The 24,424-nt window shown below is 31.8% G+C and overlaps 1 protein-coding gene across 2 annotated transcripts in view; it reads left to right on the top strand.

The window, feature by feature from the left end:
• The window catches only part of LOC143200700 (uncharacterized), a 190,421-nt gene that overhangs the window by 132,334 nt on the left and 33,663 nt on the right, over window positions 1-24,424 (top strand). Inside the window, exons 6-8 of one of the 2 annotated variants that reach the window (XM_076411306.1) lie at window positions 3,603-3,775; window positions 5,253-5,376; window positions 10,083-12,505. In XM_076411306.1, the coding sequence (XP_076267421.1) occupies window positions 3,603-3,775; window positions 5,253-5,376; window positions 10,083-10,235 (450 nt within the window). In that variant the 3' untranslated portion in view covers window positions 10,236-12,505. Of the gene's footprint in view, window positions 1-3,602; window positions 3,776-5,252; window positions 5,377-10,082; window positions 12,506-24,424 lie in introns of those variants that run through there. The other variant, XM_076411314.1, reaches the window with a different exon arrangement.

Genomic DNA, 24,424 nt, shown 5'->3' with positions numbered 1-24,424 from the left:
ACGCGCTTCTTCAGAATTTCAAAATCGTGTGCCAGCTAGGCCCTGCTGCATCGATCTGAGTAAGTGGTACTCAGAGGCACTATGACTGGCGAATATGCTTGATGCAGTAGAAGTTTACATTCAAGCTGCAACAATTAATCCTTCATAACTTTTCTAAAATATTAACGGGCGTTATAATTCAAGAGTATGACTTTGCATCTTTTACTCGCTCTTGCTGATATTTTTGCTACAATATAACGTTCGGTTTGTTCAATTGATATTTGCAAACACTGTAGGTAATAATTTAATTCGGTTTTAGCAGCTCGTAATCGTCTATGCCTTGCTAATCCCATCATATGCAAACAGCGATACTTTATAGCCATACATATTCCTTCTCGACATCGATATTGATGACACTCCTAGACTACCCCGTAACTCTTTACATTTTGGTTTTCTGACATAGCATGGAGCGTTTGAGATTCTTCATAGGACCTTATTTTGGAAAACTTGAAGCCGTTTCACCTAGTGTGACAAATTTGAAGTTAGTAATCATTAGATCTGTAGGGGAGTTTGGACCGAGTTAACATATGGTAAAATAAGCATTTTATGGATATGGAGAGTCTGCTAAAAGGACAGATCAGAGAAGATAACAAGTTTGCTATCCCCGATCCTTTCTCAAAAGCTTTCTGGATTTGGGAATGCCAACCGAACCGCCAGGCGAAGTAGAGACCAAGGTACGTGATGTTATCCATCCATGGAATTGATGCGGTATCGATATGGAGTTGCGAGACGCGCAGTGCGTAACGCTAGTTATGCATTTTGTAATCAAACTGTCGTGCCAGATCTTGATAAAAGCTAGGTCCAGAAAGACTGCTCCAAGATTTTTACGTTGCCCAAGAGACTGATGAATGTGTGCGGCCAGGCGGGTGGCCTGATTGACGGATGAATGGTGAGCGCGAAAGTCGAATTGGGCCTCAGGAATTATGTCGTTTTCCTTTATAAAAGAGTTGAGAGCGTAGGGTATTGCCTTCTCAGTCAGCTTCGAAATGGCACTGAGAAGGCTGATGGGCCTGCAGTCAGATGGAGATGATTTTGCTCTTTTCTTAAGAATAACCGCTATATGTGCGTGTTTCCAATACGCCGGGAAATTTTGCAGCTTCGCGATGAAATTTATTATGTTTACGAGTTCCGCAAGTTGTTTATGTGGTAGCTTTTTTAATTCGGTAAACTCAGGGGGATTCAGGGGGATGACATTGTGCTTCTTCCCCACGACGCATCTAGAGACACACCAGAACGAAGGGGTCCCCCAGGCTTTGGTCCACGAGAAATGGGTTCTATTTCACCGCTCGCCAGGTCGAAACAACCTCCGTGGCCCTTTGCAAGTTCTGTTTCTGCATAGACCAGTTTTGATGCGAATTTCAGGTTTAATAGAAACGGGGAATGTTGGTTCCCCACTGTTAGGGTGTGAGCTAGTAACTCGAAGTCTTGTAATTTACTCTCGTCATCCTGGTCGGTTATCTTAATGATATATATATAAGAAATCACAACTATTAAATCGGCAGTAATTGAATTGGTATAAAAATCGAGAAACAAGCTATTGCAGGAGAAGCATCACGATAAGTTTTTAAAAGTGATTAATTCGTTTGGCATCATATTTATTTAAATCAAACAAAGCAGTCATGTAAAAAATTACATATACGATGCTCTATGATATAGTCTGAATAACTCAATATTACCAAATAAAAAACGTATTTAATGCAGAAAAATATTAAAATCACCAGGTTTAACTTTTCCCTTAGGATGAGTAAAAGTTGATTACCTTCATAATTCTTGGTACATATTAGCGAATACTTATCTTTGATAAAGAAACATGGTACTACTTAGTGGGTATTCTATTAGTATTTATGTTGCATGGACAATATCACTCTAGTTAATAAGAGCAGCATGGCTTTGATGACACACCACTTCGAAATGTTTAAAAAATGCAAAACTGTATAGACGATCTCTACGTCATCGCCATATTACCAGAGAGACGGAAAAAAGTTGATGGATGATGGAAAATATATTGATTAATATATATTGTAACAATTTTTCTCAATAAATGTCATTTTGAAGTAAAAATAATCAGAACACAGTCAAGCACCTAATATAAAGCAATTTGTACTTCATATTTCAAGTATGCCAAACAAGAGTTTAATATTGCATCCCAAATGAATAAATTTACTTGAAATGCAGCGAATGCAGCAGAATTACCTTGTGCAATATTTTTCAGGAACATAATCCTACATATATCGAATTTATTTCGACATGTCGTGGAACTAATATACGCTATCGAGCACGGATTTGAATTGTTTGCAATAAACGCATAAAGTGGTTCGGTAAAATATTTGTATTGAACTGAATGTTATTACTTAATAGTTATTGATGAACATGTAATCCGATTCAAGTATGTTATTGTTGATATTATGATATAAACTAACCAAATATGACTTGATATAATTGGCATATATGAGTCTAATGATTAGTTTTAAAATTTTGTTAATTTGAAGCTTTACTGTGATTAAATGCTACGTATGTACTTTACTTGAAGTACTTTCCATCGATAGCCTCTACTTATTTCCATCTTTGGAGAAATTTACAGGTTCAATCTCTAAAGAAGGATGTATCCTTTAATCCACGAATTCACCTATTTTTTTTGGTATCTTCATAGGAAGTGAAAAGCTGCTCATACAGGTCACGACTGATATGTCGAAATAAATAATAATCAGGAGGAGCATGGTCTGGAGAATACAGCGGCTGTGGTAGCACTTCGCATTTAAATGGTTCCAAATATGATTTCACCGGTTTTGCAACATTTGATCGAGCGTTGTCCTACTGAAGAATAACATTATTGTGCCCCAAATGCATCAACTTCGTCGACAACGATCCCCATTGTACACCACACCAAGCTGAAGCCATCAAAGAGAGAGAATTAGCTTAGAACTATTGATCACCAGTAACAATACGATACACAACACTTTTACAATTTTGCCATTCAAACAGTATTTCACACATGAGCAAACGCCTTTCAAAGCGTCTTGGCTTCAATTCATGCAGTACGAAACATCCAATCTTTTATATCAATCCAATATTCTACAACCGTTTGGATATGATTTCTTGTATTACTTACTTATTTCTGCATATTATTATGTCGTTCTATAGGGAACATCATCGAGTAATGGTTTCCTCTTCTTCATTTTTTCTTGGATGATCAGAATGCTTTTTGTCTTCGGTATGAAAATCCCCAGTTTCAAAACGTCGAAAGCAGAATTCACATGTTGAAGTCACAAGTTGAAAAATGATGATGCCTAGCTTACACACACTTGATGACCTTTTGTCGTCTTTTTCTTCAAATTGAAGAAAAATTAAAACGATTTACCTCAAATACGATTTACTCGTTACAAATTCAGACATTCTGAACGCACTGAAATTTTTCTTTAGAATTCCAGTGTCAGCACATTGTCTGTAAATTCTTTAAAATTAATTTATAATCCTATATTGCAATTATATTAACGCCGATTACAAATATTATAATAATAATATCACGTGTTTATTGTTAGTTATATTATTTGTTTTGTTCACAGTCCACTCTGGGAACCATAGCCAGTTTACGGTCGCGCCATCGACAGGATTCCTACTTGTCTTTTGAAGTTGCTGGTACCGACTTAAAACTAATCCATGCGACGGAAAATGGAACAGATGTTGTTAGAATACCAGCGGGATTAAGTGACGGGATGTGGCATCAAATTGCAGTTAGGTAAAATAATTTTCACAAAAAATGTATTTTATTGTGCCAAAAATGCACTAAAAATCTCTGATGAGAAATCCTATACCATAACATAACCATATATTTTTTGAACACTCCTTTAACTGTTCTATTGTGACAATATAATAAAACAATGTGCTAATAATAATAATCTGTCAATTAGCTTCCAATAATCACCTTTTGAAATTATTTCATATAATAATTATTTCGTAGCGTCAGTAATGTCATTTTCATAGAGTCTTCCGCTCATGTACCCTAACAAGCCGTATAAGATGAAGCAGCTCTCTTCATATCAATATTTTCTAGCCTTCATAGTTTTTTAAGGACACGTTTAAATAAGCATTGTCGTGAAAAAAATTATCGCACGATTCATGGCATTCATTCAGTAGGTAGCGTTCGATAGATAAAATTTTACTTGGTTTATGTTACATTATTAACTCAATCAAGAAGTGTAACACCAAATACACTTCTTCTTGGTATACTTGTTGATAGATTTGACTAAAAATTATTTGTTAAGCTTAATATCTGGCCTCTTACAATTTAGATCATTTCTATATTCTAATAGATCTATTAATAAAGTAATAACCACAATAATCCAACGCAAAAGTATTTAAAGGGTAAATATTTAATTTTTATTAGGGAGTAAATAGATATAGGAAGTATATTGTTAATAGTAACATTGTAATATTTTATTATTAAAATAATTTTTTGTATATCCTCTTTTTTTAATGTTAACATATGGCTTCTACGACTATAATTCTCAGCATCATGCCCCATAGAATTTGTGTTATTGTCAGGTTAAAGCAATTTTTGATTTGATCCATCCATATTATCTTCTCCCACACCTCTTTCGTTCTAATATATCATGATCGCTCTACATATGCATATCCATATACATATTCATACACAGTTCACATCCTATAGGTACATTTTTTCAATGATTATCTTTAGAATTCATTGTGCATATCATTCAATATATGGGAATTGGTTATCCTGTGTATCCAAGAAATTATTAATATTCATATAATAAGATATTCATATAATAATTATTAATATTTATATAGATGTAATTTATGAATTATTAAAACTACTCTTGTGTGCATGATGGATATATAAAAGGTAAAGCTTTGAAAATATGAATAAAAATATTTTTTTTAATTTAGTGAGTTACAGCACCCCTTAAAGCTTCTAGCTGGTTTAGATGCCGCAGCAATAATACAGCTTTTCTAAAACTTCTCAAAAAAATTTATAACTTAATCAGTCAATTTAAACAATAAACAGAATTAAGGAAAATGATTATATATGTATACATTGAAATCGATTAAGTAAATTTTGATGATAGGTGAACTTTAACTACGTCTTTTCCACAATCCCCGGTACATTTTTAACATAAAGAAAACAAAAAACGAAACTGAATAAAAACGATAATGATTACAAAATTCTTCCTTACCCGTAATGCCTATTTCAGTATTAGAGACCAGAGCACTGTGGATATCTACGTTGATTGCGAATGGTCCAGAACAGACATCTTAAGGGTCCACTCTCTGGATATTCCAGAAGATTGCGACCTCATAGTTGGATATTTACTTAAAGTAAGTGTTTTACCATTTTGTGATTCTACGTCCAACATTCATTCTATACAAGATTGTACGATAAGTATCTGGTCTTTACACGAAAAAAGGTTCAACGTTTTTCTAACTTTCAATATTGTCTCAAAAAATATAACAGATCTACTAGTAATACGAATGAAGGATTCGCTTTAGTAAAAATCTCATCATTAGAAATAATTTTTCGGTTGTTTTCTTATATGTCAGTTTTTTGATATATAAATTAGTTGCTCCACCAAGAAATAGTTATACATGTAGATAATATATGAAATCAGTTCGTACACCAACTCCTCCATTATAGACATTGTCTTGATAGGAAAGTATTTTTCACCAGATAGTTTAATAGGCTTGTTGTTATAACGTAACTAAAATTATAGAATAAATTTATATAGTACTTTCTATCCCTAAATTATAACTTAGCCGCTGATAAGGACATCTTAGGGTTCTTTGTATTTGCAACTTTATTGTCTGAGCTGTTATCAGGTATACATATTTCGTTACTGGTGATACATATACACGTGATTTTGTTATAAAATATTTATATAAAGTGAATTAATCAACTATTGTTTATTATAACTGCTTAATTTTCTGTCCTGGTTCAACTGAGATATTCATAGTATCTTGGGTAGCTGGATATTTTTCTGTGTGCTTATTCTAGTAACAACGGTACAACGTCTTCATAAACTTTACAGAGTCCCACTTTAGTCTTATCATGAAATTATATCTTCTTCTTCCTTATACTGGTCTCAACATAATTTTGTAAAGTTTTATTTCGGAAGGTATATATTAAAGAAAAATGATACTATATTTTATCTAGACCAAGTACTTATAATACAATACTCATATTATCCCAACACTCCTTATTGTCCCCCTAACAGTTTTTAATTTAGAACTATTAAATATATAATTTCATTTATATATTTTTTATCAAATTTCACATATAGTCTACTCAAAGTTTTTTTATACATACGTCATCAAGATATTTATTGCCTGTCGTAATTTGTAAATTCGTTTCAGAATCAGACAATGTTTTCCTTCTCATTTTCCTATTTAACTTTTATTTTAGTACTTAACTATAACCTAAAAACTATTGTGGCTGTATAAATAACTATAGTTTTTAGATGTACTATAATGTTAAAATAAATTATATTGGATAACATTTGTTCAATTATTTTATTTAGTTTAGAATGTTGTTGTATATCAAAGACTAACCGAACTTAAACTCAGAGTTGATGCAGCAATATTGCGACGTTTTGATGTCACAAATTTAGATTACGTATGTACAAAATAACTTTGAATAGACTATAAATATAAACGTACCTAATTTTAGAAACATTATCCCTCATGTAATGCTTGAAAACAATTTCCACCTTCTATTTTTATATATTCTCCGATTTGGTGCAATTGCTTAAAAATAGTTGTTTGTATATCTTTTAATTATATGTTTGCATTCAGTTTTCATCTAGCAAACTTTGTAATATCACATTTTTTAAACGTTCGGCACTGAAGTCACCTGGTCACCAAGCTATAGTTACATATTTCATAAGACATAGTCTTGTCATGTGCAAAACTACACATTCAGTACTTTAGAAATATTTCTAATAATAAATTGATAATCATAATAATGAAATATGTTGAAATTAAAATACAATGTACATATATTATATTAGGTGCTTGCATGTATGCTAGTCAGCGATATCTATCGGTAAACTAGTGTTAAATTCGATAATTTTAACATTTCTCTACATTCCATTTCGAATTATTGGATTTTCCAGTGTATACAGACTCAAAGTCTGTCACTTTTAGAAAGTTATGATAGTTCTGCTCTCTCGTATCCCATACGTCGGCCTTGGTTTCAAATATAAAGTGATTATTTTGATATAGATAACAAAGAACGGTCTGGAGGATCACACTAATTTAGAGACCATGCATTGCAAAACCTATTGAATGAATATCCAGCTCAAAGAATTTTCATATAGCTTAGCAGTTAATGAATCTATTATTTCTAGACATGTATATGCGATGAGATAATCTAACAATGTATAAATAATAATTCAGTGGCTACGAAACAAAAAGGCATGCGGCGTGGCTAAAAATTACCATTTGCTCTTCAATATTACAATTTAATTAATTTGCCGGCAAAACAGTCCACGAGAGAATGCGCGACATCGATAGCAGGAAAATATTCATAGATAAAGTCTTCCTCTTCTTATAATTTCGTAAGGTGTAGCCTATTATGAGCTAATAACATTAAATGAAATTATTACTGCAAATGTTAATTGCACTGACGTTAATTTAAAAATTGAACGACGTCTTTTTGCAAAAAAGTGAATAGCGGACGTAAAGTCATCATCTTACATAACTACATACAACTAAACTTTACAAAAGTTAAAAATGATGCACTGTAACAACTCCAATCGGAACTTATATACTCTATACCCCTATATACTCACCACTTGTGACTGATCAGAATACATGCAAGTACCTATTAATTGCATACTAATCTCTACAATATGTACAGTAGAGACTATAATATTATATTAATGTGGGTGCCTCATATCTCAAATTTGTATCAAACTGGTTGATAATCAAACAATTTCTAGATTAATTTATGATTATTCCTAACACATATATATTAAAAGTCTATGTTAACAGTATCTCATCAGCAAACCCATATAATCCGTAGTTATTTGTTAGAAATAAATTATCTAGGGAACAGTTACGTCCCCCAGCGTAAGCTTTTGATTTAAACTAACTCAACTTCCAGTATGGACCTTCTTGCATAAATAAACTTGTTATACAATATCTGATCCCCTGGTCTAGCAATCAGGGCATAAGCATCGCAAAACCTCCGAGGTAATATTATATACCCCCGAAATCAAATTTATAACATTCTCTTGTATTATTCAGATCGACGAAATACAAAACAACCAGGTTTATATTAGGTATGATATTTAAATTTGAAAAATAGTATAATTTAAAAATTTTGTTTCTAAATTAAAAACCGCGTTCTTTAATTATAATCATGATTTTTTTATACCGTATACTATCATTTACATTTATAGAGTAGGTTGTTCAATAAGTTCTACCGGTCGTATTAGGCTTGTATTTGATTTCTTTGTATAAATGTTATTTTTATACAACTGTTCATGTACAAAGTTTCATATATATATATCGTGTACATATATTTAGAGATTTCAAAGTTAATATGCCATAGTATTTTTTGTAATGGATAAAGTGATAAAAATTCTTAAAATGATGAAAATGCGGAACTTTTTCTGGACTCTAAAAACGTTGGAAACGATGGGCATTTAAACGTTGTATAGCAAAAATATGACTGTAACTTCTTCAGTAATATTTATAGCCCTTTGGTAAGTTATTAATCATGGATGCTAGGTTAGTCTCTCCTGGATGGTAGATTTATACTGAATCAAAGAAACCAAGAAGTGCTAAGGATCTGGTTCTTCGGCTGTGAAGATGTTAAGGTCTCTTGGTTAAATAGTCACTGGAATAAATCTGGAATGGATGTGAGGATTCATTAAATCATAGTTTTGCAGCGATACAAAGTTTTTTCCATTTTCCACTTGCATATCATTCAATTATATGTCATATACCTATACCCATCTTCTGGGTTTTTTCCCCATTGCTTGTAATGCTGTACTCGGTCGCTAATCGTTCATTGGGCCGGTCTGTTGGGTCTTCATTCAATAACTCTTACAGTTTCGCATCTTCAAACTTTTCTCAGTCTACCAGAACTTCATTTGTCTTGCACATCAAAATCACCACTTTTTAATTTTCAAAACCTCGCTTCACATGTTTTTAAGTTTAAAGAATACCCACCATAAACTTCTATCAACAAACAATGACTTTTAGTGGCTTTTTTCTGTGGATTAAATAAGAAACTTTATACGTGCCGTGTAGCAAATACACATTTTCAGGTATGGAACTTGACATTTTCAAGAATGTAAGAATGGATGACGTTGTTACCAAAATATAACATGTATAGCTTTTAAGCCTGATGTTAGTAGAATAAAATGGCATACGCGTCAAATCATAACCATTTTTCTATGATCATAACATTGCAGACTTAAGCCTAGCGGCACCTGTTAACTGCTCCCATATTTGGGCTTGATGGAGTGAAATTTATGCTAGTACCGTATTTTTTGTTCTAACATTGTGTTAAATAAAATGAACAATATGCTGAATTGATGTTATTACTCAACAATTTAAGATTACTCAATAAAAATTATACACTAGCAATATTAATTTAATAAGGAAAGTTTAAAAAACAGCTTTATTATCAAACACAAATTAATTGTAATTTTATGCGACTACATTATTTTAAAGTAACATATTTTGTATCAGGGATATCACAAATATTATATTATAACAAATAGTGACAAATATTTAATATTTTTATAGAAACCCTGTGTTAGAAAATTATATAATAGACAACTAGAATTAAGCAAATAATTAATTTGAATTAGAATTCGTGTTTATTATTTTGAAACTGTCTTTTTCCATTAATAGCTTTTATCTTGATCGCTATAAGTAAATGCACCATCACGTCATCCTTTACCACCCTCCATCACTCCCCTGGCCCTTCATTTTAATCAACAAAGGTGTCCCCACACCCCCACCCCGACCCCGCGACTTCTCTCCTGAGCCCGCGGGCATTGTTCTGTTCGCAGGGAGATCTGGAGCAGCTCTCCATAATGGCGGATCCCCAGTCGGCCAAGTTGCACTGTTCGAACGTACGGACCTCCATTGTCGACACCGACATCCAATACAGCGAGGAGGGATCCAAACTGTTCAGCGGAAAGGACAAAGAACGCACTGGATAAATAAAAAGGCTTTTCTTTATGTTTGTTTGTTTGTTTTTTTCGCCCCCTTGTTCGCCGCCCTCAACTCTTTCGGCTCAGCTCGATTGTTTCTGTGTTTTGTTTCCACATCTTTGAGTTTGTTCTTGGTTCAAATTTAACAGGTTTTACGCAGGAATGAAATGTAATTTTTTTCGTTATATATTACGTGTTTAGAGTGTCTTGAAAATAATGTCGATCATCAATTTCAAACAAGTATATGTCAGTTTTGAATATAATGAATATTATCTAAATAATTTGAGAAAGAGTTAGTTAGAAACAACAATAATATTTAATCCTAATACCATTATTTTTTGGTACAAGAAAATTGCTAAAAGCAAAATATTTTTTGTGGAAAATTAATATTTTAATATCATTGCTCAGAGGTTAGAGAGTACCGTGGATACAGAAACTCTTACAACTATTTCTACAGCTGTTTCTTTTATCAGCCAATATTGATATCCATGTTATGAATTAATCAAAACAATTAGAAGAAATAATTCACATAATCAGTGGTTTCTACTGCCGTTGTCTATTAGACAATACTCAAAATAATAACTTGATCTATTTTCTAAAATTATATTTACACCTCTATATTTATAAACCAAATAAAAAATTCAAAATACCTATTGTTAGCGCATTCCTTCGACTAAATTACACATTAAAATATTTGTATCTGACATACTGCACTATTACACTTCGATACCCACAATTTAATTTATCATATCTACTTTTTTAGATAGTTTATGACTCTGTTGACTTACTGATGCTGACTGTGTTCAAAATCAGACGAAAACGAGTGCATAAAGAAACTAGGATCAAAATCTATATATTGTGTTATCGGTATGACCTACTAACGAACCAAAGATAGGGTGAATAACTTTATTTGATTTGAATATCTGACTTGGTAACTCATTGGAATTACTGTCTTCTTCATCGGCTACATCGGGTTGGAGATAACTTTTCATTGAAGCGAGGAAGTATTGTTGAAACTATGCTTATATTTTTGCTTCGTCAACATTGTTTTCAACGTTATTGATTTTACCACTGTAGTTTAATTGTCCCAAGACTAAACCTACCGTTGCTGATTATCAGTAATAATGAGCCTCCTCTTCTCTATTACAAGCTGACTTAAAAATACTACTTTTTATTGAACCGAAAGCATTCTAGATGAAAGGAAATTTAACATTTTTTATGGTTTTAACAGAATAATTTTTATTTACTTATGCAATAAAAAATAAATGTATGCACATTATATCTCATCTAAAAATACAATCTCCTGGGAATGTAACGTCTGGTAAATACGACATCCCATTTTTGCCCTGATCGATTATGCACATTCAATTGCTCTGATGTTTATTCTGCTATAAATCACTTTAAACATAATTGTGCCGATAAATTGTATTTTAGGCAGTTTATTATTTTATACCAGTTATATTTTTACACATACTATTTTAATTCAATGCATATTTAGTTTTAATTGCAATGTCTCGGCATCATATTGCTTCATCAATAGCTTTCTCAGACATTCGTCATTAATTCTTATCACAAGCCATATTCCTGTGATGGAAATCTTCGTTCTGTCATGCTTCCAATTTTACTAACCACTTTATTCTTGCTTTTTAAAAGAGCTTTAGTTGAAGAAAACTTAACTATATTCAAGACGATTTAGCACTCTGTGTTTAAGGCGGCTAGAGGGTCCTAGAGAGCAAGGTCTAGAGAAAAGTGTCTTAAGATTCTAAGTGTAAATGTCTCTAGGTAAGAATGTAAAATCCGTCAAAGAATAACCATCTCAGTCACGCCAATAACCAGACAGGGTAAGACTGAATATCTTCTGGGATGATCTCTAAGTTGTCCAGTCAGTAGGCTTATTGCCGAAAACCGTGGTTCTGAACTCACGCTAAGCTCTAGATCCAGAATAGATAAACCCTGATTAATCAAAAAGAGTAGTAATTAACTGATGATATAATGATATAACTTTAACCAAGAGATTTAAGCAAGGAAATTGTATAATAAATCGTATTATATAAAGAACGAGACTTTTAATGAGAGCTAGTGATATGAAACCGACATTATTTTCAGGACAACAATCCACAACATCGTTACAAATTGTAATTTATATGGAATAAAAAAACTACTGATCGAAATTTCAATAGACGTATAACACGTCCATATTTTATTTACTACCATTGTAGAAAGAAAATTATAAATCTTGGCGTTTATAACTTTTTAATAAACATTTTAGAATAATAATAAATATTAACTCTAGATAAGAATATTATATTTAAATATAAATTATACTTTTATAACATTAATAAATAATCATTATTGAATATAAGTTATGCAAATATTTCCAGATAATATAAAACAATATATTTAGTTATATTTTATGATATGCCGTAGAATATTTATTAGGATAATATGTTGTATATAAAATTTAGATTTTAATAAAATAAAACCTCAGTCCAGAAATACTTATTATAATAATAAAAGATTATTTAGAAGCTTTGTATATAAAAGAAATATTTTCTCCAAGGAACGGAGACAAAACTATTTGTGGACTGAATATAGTCAAGCATTAATCAATCAAAATTATGTGGTTAAAGAAAATTGACTTAGTTTTAATATGTTTTATAAACTAATATGCTATGTATATTCGTACCTGTAAGACAATAGGCACTTGTTGTAAAATCACCAGTTTATATGGCGAGTAAATAAAGACAATAAATGTGTTTCAGTAAGATGTATTATTATTCCTTCATCTACAAACCCAATTGTTTTAGTTTTCATATAAATTAGTATTATAATTTTTTTAATAATCAATGAGCTTGTTTATTTATTTATTTTTTCCGGCATAATGAGATATTTGACGATTAACTATGTAAAAGAAGGCGAGTAATATCTAGATAATATTATCATATAATTTGCATACAAATATTTTGTTAAGAAAGATGATAGTGGGACACCAGCCAAATGTTGAAGAGGGGAAACTGTAATTTCATTCAAACACCAATCAAAGACATATTTACCGTTTTGATAAGTGATATTTTACCATTTTGCTGGTAAAACATTTTAAGATTTTTAAAAACCGAATCAACTTACCATTAAGACATTTTTACATTCTTAAGAGAGTTTTGCAGAGACTACAACAAATATTAGTAAAACAGAACATGGTCCGGACTACACGTATTAAACTACTACACATTAGTATACGAGTGTACATTAAAACTTCCCGGTTAATCTCTTTCTATTTTTAACATCTATTAACTAAAGGTGTTCTTCGTCCAGCGTTATCTTTATTGAAGACAATTTCTTTCCGACTGAAAAATTCCGGCCGTTTATTTTTAATCGTCTGCTTCAGTCGTAATGGTAGTAGAGAATCGAAATAATCCAAGTCTCAGCAGCTAATGATCAACAATAATCGCAACAACTTTCCGGTAAGTAAAAAAATTACGTCGTCTTTTTATCTAGTATAATTTATGGGTTATTACTTTTAAATTGTCCATTCTATAGTATGGTTTGATTGAATATCTTGCTAGATATATGGGATATTGAAGTTAGTAAGATCAAAATGATTTCATCCCCAACCATATATATAAAAAAAAATAATTTGTCTACAATTTAGAATTGTCTAATTGTAAATGTAAATAATTATAAAATTCCTGTGGATTTTTGAAAAATCTTTTTGATTTGCAGATTTTCGATTTTAATAACAGACTTCAGTCTCCAATTAAACTATACAATTCTTTCAACAGTTTGCCAAAACCAGCAAATCGAACTTAACCTATACTACCGAGGAAATCAAATTCGCTATATTTTAACAACAGAACCAAATTAACCGGTTGTTGTACCCATTATACTACTCGAAGACTAATATTTAGGCTCACTACCATCATCATGAATACAAAAAGGCCAAACACTGGTGTGAACCTAGCTCTTCGGGCACCATATTAGTACATATTTAGGGATTACCAAGAAAGAAGTCCACTCAAGAAACTACCTCCAAATTGGATAAATAATAAACTTAAATTACTATTGGTACCTTTTAAACTAATTTGATTTAAAAATTCATTAAAAGAACATTGCAATGATGGGATTCATAAATTGGAGCATAAATGAATAACTCTCTGCAGAGACTAACTATATCGAAAATGAGCGAAATCGTAATAAAGAAAACAAAGTTATATATGCTAGTATAATTCCATTATTATTATTTATGTAAACTGTACAAGAAGAACAGGTAGGATTTAGATTCAATTTTGATTATGTAGACCAATGATCGGTAGGTATAAAATGTTCACTTTCTATTCTAGTTTATAGGGGAACCTTTTATGGATTTTTATTCTGCTTACTTGTATACACTAGTCCACACCTTGGGCAGCTATGAAAGCTGAATATCTTCCATTAGCTGTATGTGAGTGCGAAATTATTAGCCAAATTGTTTTGTGATTCAAGCTTGTGCTGCCCAAGGAGATGAAAGATTCACTGTTTTTCAACATAATAGTGAATGCTCTTATGCCAAACGCTTTTAAAAACAGGCATGGCCTTTCATTTGATGCTACAAGCATCTTATATTCGCTAATGCTAGCGCTATACGTGAATGATCCGATAAGTATATATAAATATATAAGATGAACCGCAAATTTTGAAAAAGTGGCGATGTATTTCTCAATATAGTCCCATACACTTGACTCAGCGATGCTCCAACTTCTTTAACCCGTCTGAAAAATATGTTTTCTCGACATCTGAAAAGTTGGTCTGCATGGTGGCGATAACCTCCTCATTCGCCTCAAATTTCTGCCCGACGAGTGACTTTCGTTACTTTGATTCTACGGATGGGGCAGCAGTACGTAGCCGATAGGACAATCTTCACCTTCTTCGGAGCACGTTAGACGGGTGAAGTCCACTATTTCGACTGTTCCTTGGTCTCTGATATATACCAGTAGATCTATAGTTCATCTATGGCCACAAAAGGATGCAGAAACTTCTTTTCGTTACTTTTAAACAACGTCAAATACTGCTTCCAAGAGGTTTTCTGAACTGTTCTCTCAACACCGATATTTTCTGATACCCACTATCTCAGCTATCTCGAGTACCTTCGAGGTCCGCCAGTACAATATCGTGGATTTTTGTTATGTTGTCCTTCATGGTAACCATTTTTTGGGCAAATGACCACATTAAAAATCGTTAAACTAATTTTTGACGGTCGTCATCGAAGGAAAAGGGTCCCCGTACACAGCATCCAAACGGTTTTTGATTTCGCTGGGCGAGTTCTCTTCCAAAAACTAAAATTGAATCACCGACCTATGTTTCGTATTAGGCTGAAATCCCGACAGCAGCCAGTCTCCAAGATTGTACTATATGATAGTAAATTTCGCTTCAGATAGTGGCGCCATTGTGCTCCATATAGCTTAAGAATTAATGAAGAAAAGACCAAGGTTTTTACAATCGACGAATCAGACTAAGAAACGAAGAAGAAAATATAATTTCCTGGTAAAGTAGCTTTTGTTTTTCTAAAAGGATGCCTGTGAAGGGAGGAAATATTGCAATAGAGATAAAAATCAAAAACAATAAAACTAAAATCCGCAGTTTTCGGACATTTATCTTGCCAACCTTTACCTGATGCGGTCTCATACCTGTAAGCTTGAGGTCCTTCAAATGGCAATTTTAAACAAAATTTTATATGTTTTTCCCCATGGTCATATTAAAGTGGCGTCACTCGTTTCATATGTAGCAATCAGTGAACAATTGAAGAACACATTCAGAGACGCAGGTTACAACGTCTTGGACATATAGTTCTGTTGAATAGAAATTGAACGAATTTCTCGCAGACTCTTGGGACGAAATGAAGCTTGCGACAGGACATCCTAGCCAGAAGACCCGAAAAAGATATGGATAAATACCACAGATTACCATATGAAAAGTAAGATAAGAACATTGTTTGAGGTCACAGCAGTTACTGCGTATTGGTTGAGAATTAGATACTCTCCAAGCACCGATTATGAACTGATTATGTTGACTAGTATTATTATAACGTTTCTATTTAGTAACGATTAACGATTTTTGATTACACATTCCATTGGAAATACTAAATATAGCAAAATATATTACTATAATACAAAGTCTAAATATTACAACATAAACATTTCGCAAAACACAGCTTTCGTATTTTTCAGCAGTCATAAAAGCCATTAACAAATATTCCATAAAAATATTTAATTACAACCATAATCTCATATTTTGTTCACTTTGCTAATATTTTCGCTCAATTTAATTTACAGCCTCGACTAAAATTCAAAATTCCCATTAAATATTGATGGCTGAAGTTGATATTATTTTAATTTCCGTTCGGAAAGCAGCGAACAAAAATAAAAACATTATTTACCAGGACATTATCGGGTCTTTGACTACAAATTGCGTATCCTATAAATCGTCGACAATGTCCAGGAATTTATTTATATATAATACTATAATACGTTCACGTTAATTGCAAACGAATTAAAAAGTTATTGAGCGTGAAATGCTCATGGTAATTTAATAAATATATATTACTGACCTTTGTTAGGGGTATTACCTAAAACATATTATATTTAAACGATTAAAAAGTTTTCGATAAAGTTCACATATAATATTTTAATTAAACATTTTTTAATGAAACATACATAAACCTGATATGTACAAAATATTAATGAACTAATAATGTATTGAGGCACCATTTGCTTTTAAAAGTGTTGCAATTCGTCGTGGAATAAATTCGTAGAGTGTCTCAATAGTTTCAAATTTCTTCTTTTGTTTGAGCTTATTCTGTACGTAAATCCATTTGTTTGTAGGAAACAGTACAAATAATGATTTATTAAACCATACCAAATTCTTTCAATCATTCGCAAGTGTTCAGTTCCATTCATCAAGATCAGTTTTATGATGTTTTCGCCACACCCTTCGAAGCTTAGCGTTGGCTTACGTTGTAAAGGGTTTCGCAATCGCAATCCTTTCATGAATGTTAGCTTTGTAACAGTTTTCGATAACTTTTGCTGCAATATTTTCTTGGCGTCTGTCACTATTCCTGTTCGACGATTATGCTTGACCATATTTTGGGTATTCTGTCATTATCGTGGATACTGTTGCTCATGAAACGTTAATAATTCTGTAATTTTTATCATGGATGCTCCCGTTAACCATACATCAATGGTTTAAAAGACTGATAGATCACACATTTCATCGATCGCTTATTTTTTATATTTTAATAGCCGCAAAGCACAGTGTACAATACATTGAAATATAACCTGCAAGAGAAATGAAGTCTTCTTACAGTTGAAGTTACATAATTTACACGCAAGAAGTGTTTCCAACGTGCAACAAGATGTACTGTATTGCATGGTGTTCATATTATTTATCTGTTGTTGGCTGTCGTAATACACTGAGTGTAATATATGAACATCAATCCCTTAAATCATATATGTCATATATCGATGGTATATTACAAAATAATTTGGGAACGAATTTGACACATAGTTTTACCTATTTATTACATTACAAAAAAAGTTAAACATTTTATATATTTATTTATTATTTTTTATTTATTTTATTTTCCAGACTTGAGGAAACTCATTAGAGATTTAAATTTATATGAAAAACCGGAAACAATTAACTAATCAATTGAATTTTAAAATTATAATGAAGAACCATTCAATAATTTCCTCAGTTCGAAAAATCAGAAGTCACTTTACCTTAATATATACCTAGAAAGCGTTTCAGTTAATAAACTGAAATGATATGTGACAAATATTATGAAATGTAAATGTTGATTCTCCGATATTAGAAATCAATTAACTGACTTCTAGACTAGTTCAATATAAGTGCAAATAGAAACATGACTCTGTTATAATTACGTGGAATGTGTAGAAGACTCTTAGAGAAAATATATTACTACAAATGCTTATACCAATATTATAGAAACGTTACTTATTAAAATGTACATTTCTAATTGCAAATAAAAAAGTAGTAATAAATAATATCATTTATTTTATTTTGATATCATATTTCTATTTTTTTGCTTCTTTCTTTTTAACCATTGAATTTGGAGAACATAAGGGTCAGTTGGATAGTCAGAAATTGCTTTCAAATTAAATTATAAATTTATATAAGAAGTTGTAAAGACCACTGTGTCACTTCGCTGTTAGATCCATTGTATAATTGGTAGTGCTTAATCAACAATTAAATTATCTTAGTTTGATTATCTTTAGAATTAACATAGAAGAAGGTTGTCTAATCGAATTGTACCGGATGTAACATACTCTAATCCTTAATACTCACAGTCATCAATACTAAGGTAAGATATACTTACAAAAAAAAAACATGCTTGTACAAACTAAATTCGTAATAAAAACCTAACAAAACGTAAACTTAAGCCAATTCGTAATAGTCCGATAACTGGAGATCCATAAAAAGAAAATGCGGCCTTGTCTAGAAGTATTTTAAAAGTAAAGAAAAAATTGTATATGAATGGTTTGTTTGTAGAGAGTTGTATAAAGTGCATGTAATTTTACTAAGTTCATATAAGCCAAGTTTTGTGGAAATAAATAATAAATTTTAAATCTCTTTTGTGGAAACTATCTTGAAAAATGGAGGAAAAGACCCATAGGGAAATGTAATGAAAAATGCCTTAAAAAGTAACGAAAAAGAGATATTATATTTATTAAACTAATTATATCGACAGCGATGAGTTCAAAAAGTAACTGGCCTTGGTAATATTCAAGGGGAATATATAAAAAAATACGTTGATAAATAGCTCGAAATCATACGAAAATATACTAATCTGTAATACTATTAAAAGAAAGCAAAGACATATTTTTCTCGTGAAAAATTCCCTCATCATTCAAACCTATTTTAGATGGAATTCTGTAAGGTAGTGTTTTGGGGCTCCTTCTGTATCTCTTCTATATTGCCAACAACAAGAGAAACACTACTTAATACATTTTCCCACAACATAGTCATAGCAAAAGATATATGTGTGTCTAGAACTATAGAAAAACTACGTGTCAGTCAAGTGGCAGTCAACAAAATCTATAAATGGGCTATAGAATGGAAAGTAGAGCTTAATGGCTCAAGATCTATCTATTATAAGGAAACGGAGTTAAGGTATTCCCAATTGTTCAGGAAGTATGAGCGAAATACCCAGGCGTCCATCTTGATAATATATTATACGAAAAACACAGTGTTGGACGAAAAGCTTAAAAGATCATAATCAAAGTTAAACAACCATAGTCATTACTATTGCTTATCGCTACGTAACCAAGCAATGCGAAACCCGATGATCTCTAAAACCAATATATCCACGAACTTATCCCAGAGCAACATTGAAACTACACACAGAAAAACAGAACATTGAAGCGAAACAAACCACGTCATCTTGTATTATGTTTACGGCAAGTTCAAATGAAAAGTAGTAACAGATTTATTTATAATGAAGATTTAACAAAATATATCTCGTAAAAGATTTTGATAAATTAATGTTTTAATATAATTAATATTGATATTAATAATTTAAGAATATCTAAAAATTATACTATGCCCAAAATATTTAAAAAATACTCATATTCACAGTCAATTTTGTACCATTTTTAACCAAAACCAATTTGAAACAGAATCATTTAATACAATTTATTAAATGACACAAAGTAACCCTCACATTTCTTTGTATATCGTAAAATCAAAGCCGATTCCTGAGAAATTGATTTGAGATAGTGCGGAAATTATTCGGCGCCTCATCGTGGCTTGCCTGGAAATTTATTTCCTTTATTTTCCTGCAAATACGCCTAAGCAGGTTTTCAGCAGACGTCGCCACAAGAGAAAAACGAACAGTCTTTGGGGGAAATTAAAAATGTCGTTCCCCTTATTGCTTTTTAATTGGATGCCGGTGAACTTATTTGGCGTCGGAACTGGATTGCTAGAAAAAACTACTGATATAATAAATTAACCATAATAAGACATCGATTAATAAACACTCGGTCGTATTAAGAAAAGTATATTTTAACTATTCCTAACATCTTAATTTTAAGGAGCTTCAAATCTAATTTACGGATATTCTCATATTCTTTTTTGTTTTATGTACGACATCATGGCATTGAAATTCAGCAAACCACTCAATAATAGTTGATTTCCCTGGAGTCTCCATAACCCTTATTAATTCACTGTTTAGCTTCATGAGTTTTTTCTCTCCAAAACCAATATCTAATGAACACGGTAAATTACCTTTTATTAATTTTGTTGAAACTAGCAAATGTTGTATCACTAAAGCTAACATAAATATTAGGTACTTGCATGTATTTTGATCCGTGATATCTGTATGTGAAAATGTGAAGTATTTAAAAGTAGTTATTTTAACATCAATAACGAAGAGGAGGACTGGAGGGTCAAAATAGTTAATTAAATTCAAAACTAATTGGATACAAATTTATCTATTATATATCTTCTATTATTAAAGACAGCTTACCAGTTGATATGTCAGAAATTTACACGCGACAGGATTATACAAAAAGAGGAAATATGACTGCGATGCGCTACGTCACGGTTTCACTACTTGTTAGACAATAAAAGAAGTTATCCATAGAACAAAGATATCCAAGATTCCAACTATCAATTTTAAGTAAATCTATTACTGGATCACTGATCTGATTATTACCCATGAGCAAAAAGGCAGCAGTTAATCTAAAAGAGCTTTTCGCATCGACGCCATATTCATGATTATAAAGTCTTGCTGTGCATATGGCGCAATCAGCAACTCGTAGTGTATTAGAAGCTACTAAAATCTACTTAAATTAGTGTTGTAGATCGTTTTTGGCATCAATTAAACAAACTAAGTAACTAACAGACTCAAAGTCACCTCTTGCATGTCAGCACTCGTTCGTACGTTGCCAGAGTTGTGAACGCTGTTGAACTGCAAGTGGGAAAATATGTCTTATGCAGCGTACTCACCAAACATAGTGCCTTATTATTACCATTTATTCAGATTTATGTAGCATGGGTTGACTGGCACACGGTGCAAAATATTTAAGGAATCATATGATGTGGAAATGGATGGACTATTGAATCGCTCTCATGCCAAAATCATTCGATCATGTTACCAGAAAGATAGGAAACCGTTTTTATTAGTGTATATTTTTAATTTCTTTTTGTTTTATTAATGTCTTAGAACTTCAACAATCTTCCGGTGGGTAATAATCACTATAATATGATTTCCGTTATACAATATAATTCTACTGACATGTAGAAGATCCTTCAGTAAGTGACCTGGTGTATAACTTATAATCAAAATCTTATTTAGATACTATTCTAACTTATTCTAAAATTTAACCTAACTTATTCTAAAAACTATTCCAACTTATGCTAGAGAATATTATGTCTCACTCTATGTGTCTGTTAATCAATTCATATTGTAGTTTACTTTTGAGCCTACACACTTCACTGTCATCACGCACATTTAACTCTTTGGCGAGTGCATTGGGATGCAGTAACAGTCTTTCAGAGTACTTTGCACTAATACTTCGAATCACACGCTTTATGTGTTCTGAGGGGAAATCGCACTGAATCAGTTTGTTAGACACGTAATATGGGGCATCGAGAATGGCTCGTAACACGTTATTTTGGAACCTCTGGAGGATATCTATGTTAGACTTGCTAATAATACATCACAGTTCAATACCATAGGTCTAAATGGGCCTAAGTATTGAACTATACAACAAAACCTTGTTATCTAAGTATAATTTAGATTTACGCTTCTTAGCCAATACATTTGGTTTAGTTCAAGCCAAAGTTGTTTGCGTTTTCTCACTATATGTATTTTCCATGTTAAAAATTGATCAAAATGCATTTCCAGATATTTAATGTTGTCTGCTTGCGGGAGTTTATAACTATTTATTTTTACTGAGCTACAAGTTTTTCTACAATGAATGAATTTCACATGGGTAGATTTTGTCTCATTTGCTCTGATACGCCTTGTTTTCAACCACAATTTGACTTTGTTAAGATGAATTTGGAGATTTCTTGAGGCTGATATTGGATACTCGTGTGATGATAAAACCGCTGTATCGTCAGTATATATTGCAACAGTCTTGTTTTTTGAGGGTGGTAGGTCAGCTGTATCCAATACAATTAATAAATATTTTTTTAACTGAAAAATTATTTTATTTATATTTCATGACCCATCAGCCTCTTGGACTATTTAGGGCCGAGTACAAATTTATATACAATTCATAAAACTACTAATAAATTACAATATACACAAACGATTACAATTAATAACATAACGCAAATGTATAAACATAGGGATTATAAATAGAATATATGAATAAATAAAGCTGCATTATTAAAATAAACAAGGCATTTAAGAAGATTATATAAAATATATAAAAAAAAGGAAATAGAATGAGTAGTGCAAACAGTGTATACTAACTGCAGGGCAGATAGCCCTGGCAATTGTTTAATTAGACCAAATATTCTATGTCCGCTATTAGAAGTCCCTGTCTGAGGGATTTGTACTTACGGCATTCAATTAGTAAATATCTGAACTCAATAAAGTTTGATAGAAGATCTTTCCCCTTTTAACAGATATTCATGGGTGAATCTGCAATGCCCTATTCGTAGTCGAGAGAAGATCAGTTTATGCCTTCCTATATCTCGAATAATGAGATTTTGATAGAAGTCTTTCTTGAATTCCCGTAATTTATTGTTAGTTAGTAGGTCCCAACGTAGTTAGTTAGTCGAGATTTCTAAAAATGGTTTTACAATAAGACTTTACATTACACCTCCAATAAAGAAAACTCATTGGAGCCGAATCCTCTTCCCTTCCCACCAGGTATTCGGCTCTCTCATTACCCGCGATTCCCCTGTGGAAGGGAATACACAGACAAAAAATATTTGTGCCGCTTCTTGTTGTGCTAGTATGGAGTTCCCTAATACTCTATGCCAAAGGGTGACTTTTCTGAGCTGATCTGAGACTCTCCAGGGAGATCATGGGGTTCAAGTGTTTTACACAGATTTTATAAAAGTTTGCAATTGACCCAGCATTATCATATTCTAAAATCATTTTGTCGTTTTCAATTTATACTGGAACTAAAACTTAACTCTTGATTTTATTATTGCAAACAAAGTTTATCCAGATTGTCGAGACTAAATAAATTTATTATTTTTTATTTGAACTAGATCGTTCATAAATTAACTCTTTGGTTCGAATATATTTATTGTCAATTAAACAGGTGAACGACCTGAGCGATGAACCAATTCGAGATAGGTCAATAACAACCATTAACTGGCGCAAAAGTGTTCTCTTGCATAACAACTTTTCGATGCACGATGAAAATTTATGAAAATTAGAAACGCATCAAAGGCAATAAATTACAATTTTATATAATACTTTCGCTTACGGAAAAAACTAATTTGTATTAATCTTAGTTTTGTAATCTTTTATTCTATTATATTTTTATAAATTTGTATAAAATATTATAATATTTACATCTTTGGAACAATTTCAACCGAAGATGTTCATAGAACATGTAACCTACAATTTACAGTACAATTGTGTCTGGTTGATAAAGTTTGTTGAACGAAACACTATCTTTATAAATACTTTCCGAAAATGTTTAAATATTTGTAGCATTAACCTTTTCTTTTTTATTAATATTTCTCTGAGCAGAGAGATTAAAACATTGTTGATTTTATATATTGAAAATTTAAGATTGGAGATTAATATAATAAACATAAACACTTAATTACACTGACTGATTTATGCATAGTACAACTGTAAGTTCCCTTGTGACCGATCAATGAAAAAAACACTAAGAAGTAGCAAGTAGTGGGTAACAACTCCACAAGTAACACGAACTCTCACTCACACGTTGATTAAACGGTCTAACTCATATATATGATTCACATGAAAGAAGGCTCGTGGATAACTTCTACTGATTAGATGATCATCACCTTTTATTTTGGGTACTTCTTCATTTATTTTCTGGTAGCCGTTTAAGATATTAGTCAATATATTCGCTAGTTTGCTACATTCTTTTAAAAGATTTAAAATAAATCCTATTATGACTTTCTTACCTTGATGATAAATATGCATATTCTGCGAAAGTACGAACACACGATGACAGGCTTTCACAAGGGTATATTGGAAAAAA

Source organism: Rhynchophorus ferrugineus, unplaced genomic scaffold (genome assembly GCF_030347505.1).
Source record: "Rhynchophorus ferrugineus isolate W39M unplaced genomic scaffold, kcgeb_rfMv2 rfM1, whole genome shotgun sequence".
NCBI classification, from domain to species: Eukaryota; Metazoa; Arthropoda; class Insecta; order Coleoptera; family Curculionidae; genus Rhynchophorus; species Rhynchophorus ferrugineus.
The sequence above is the reverse complement of the archived record's forward strand: the minus strand, read 5'-3'. Positions and strand labels throughout refer to the sequence as shown.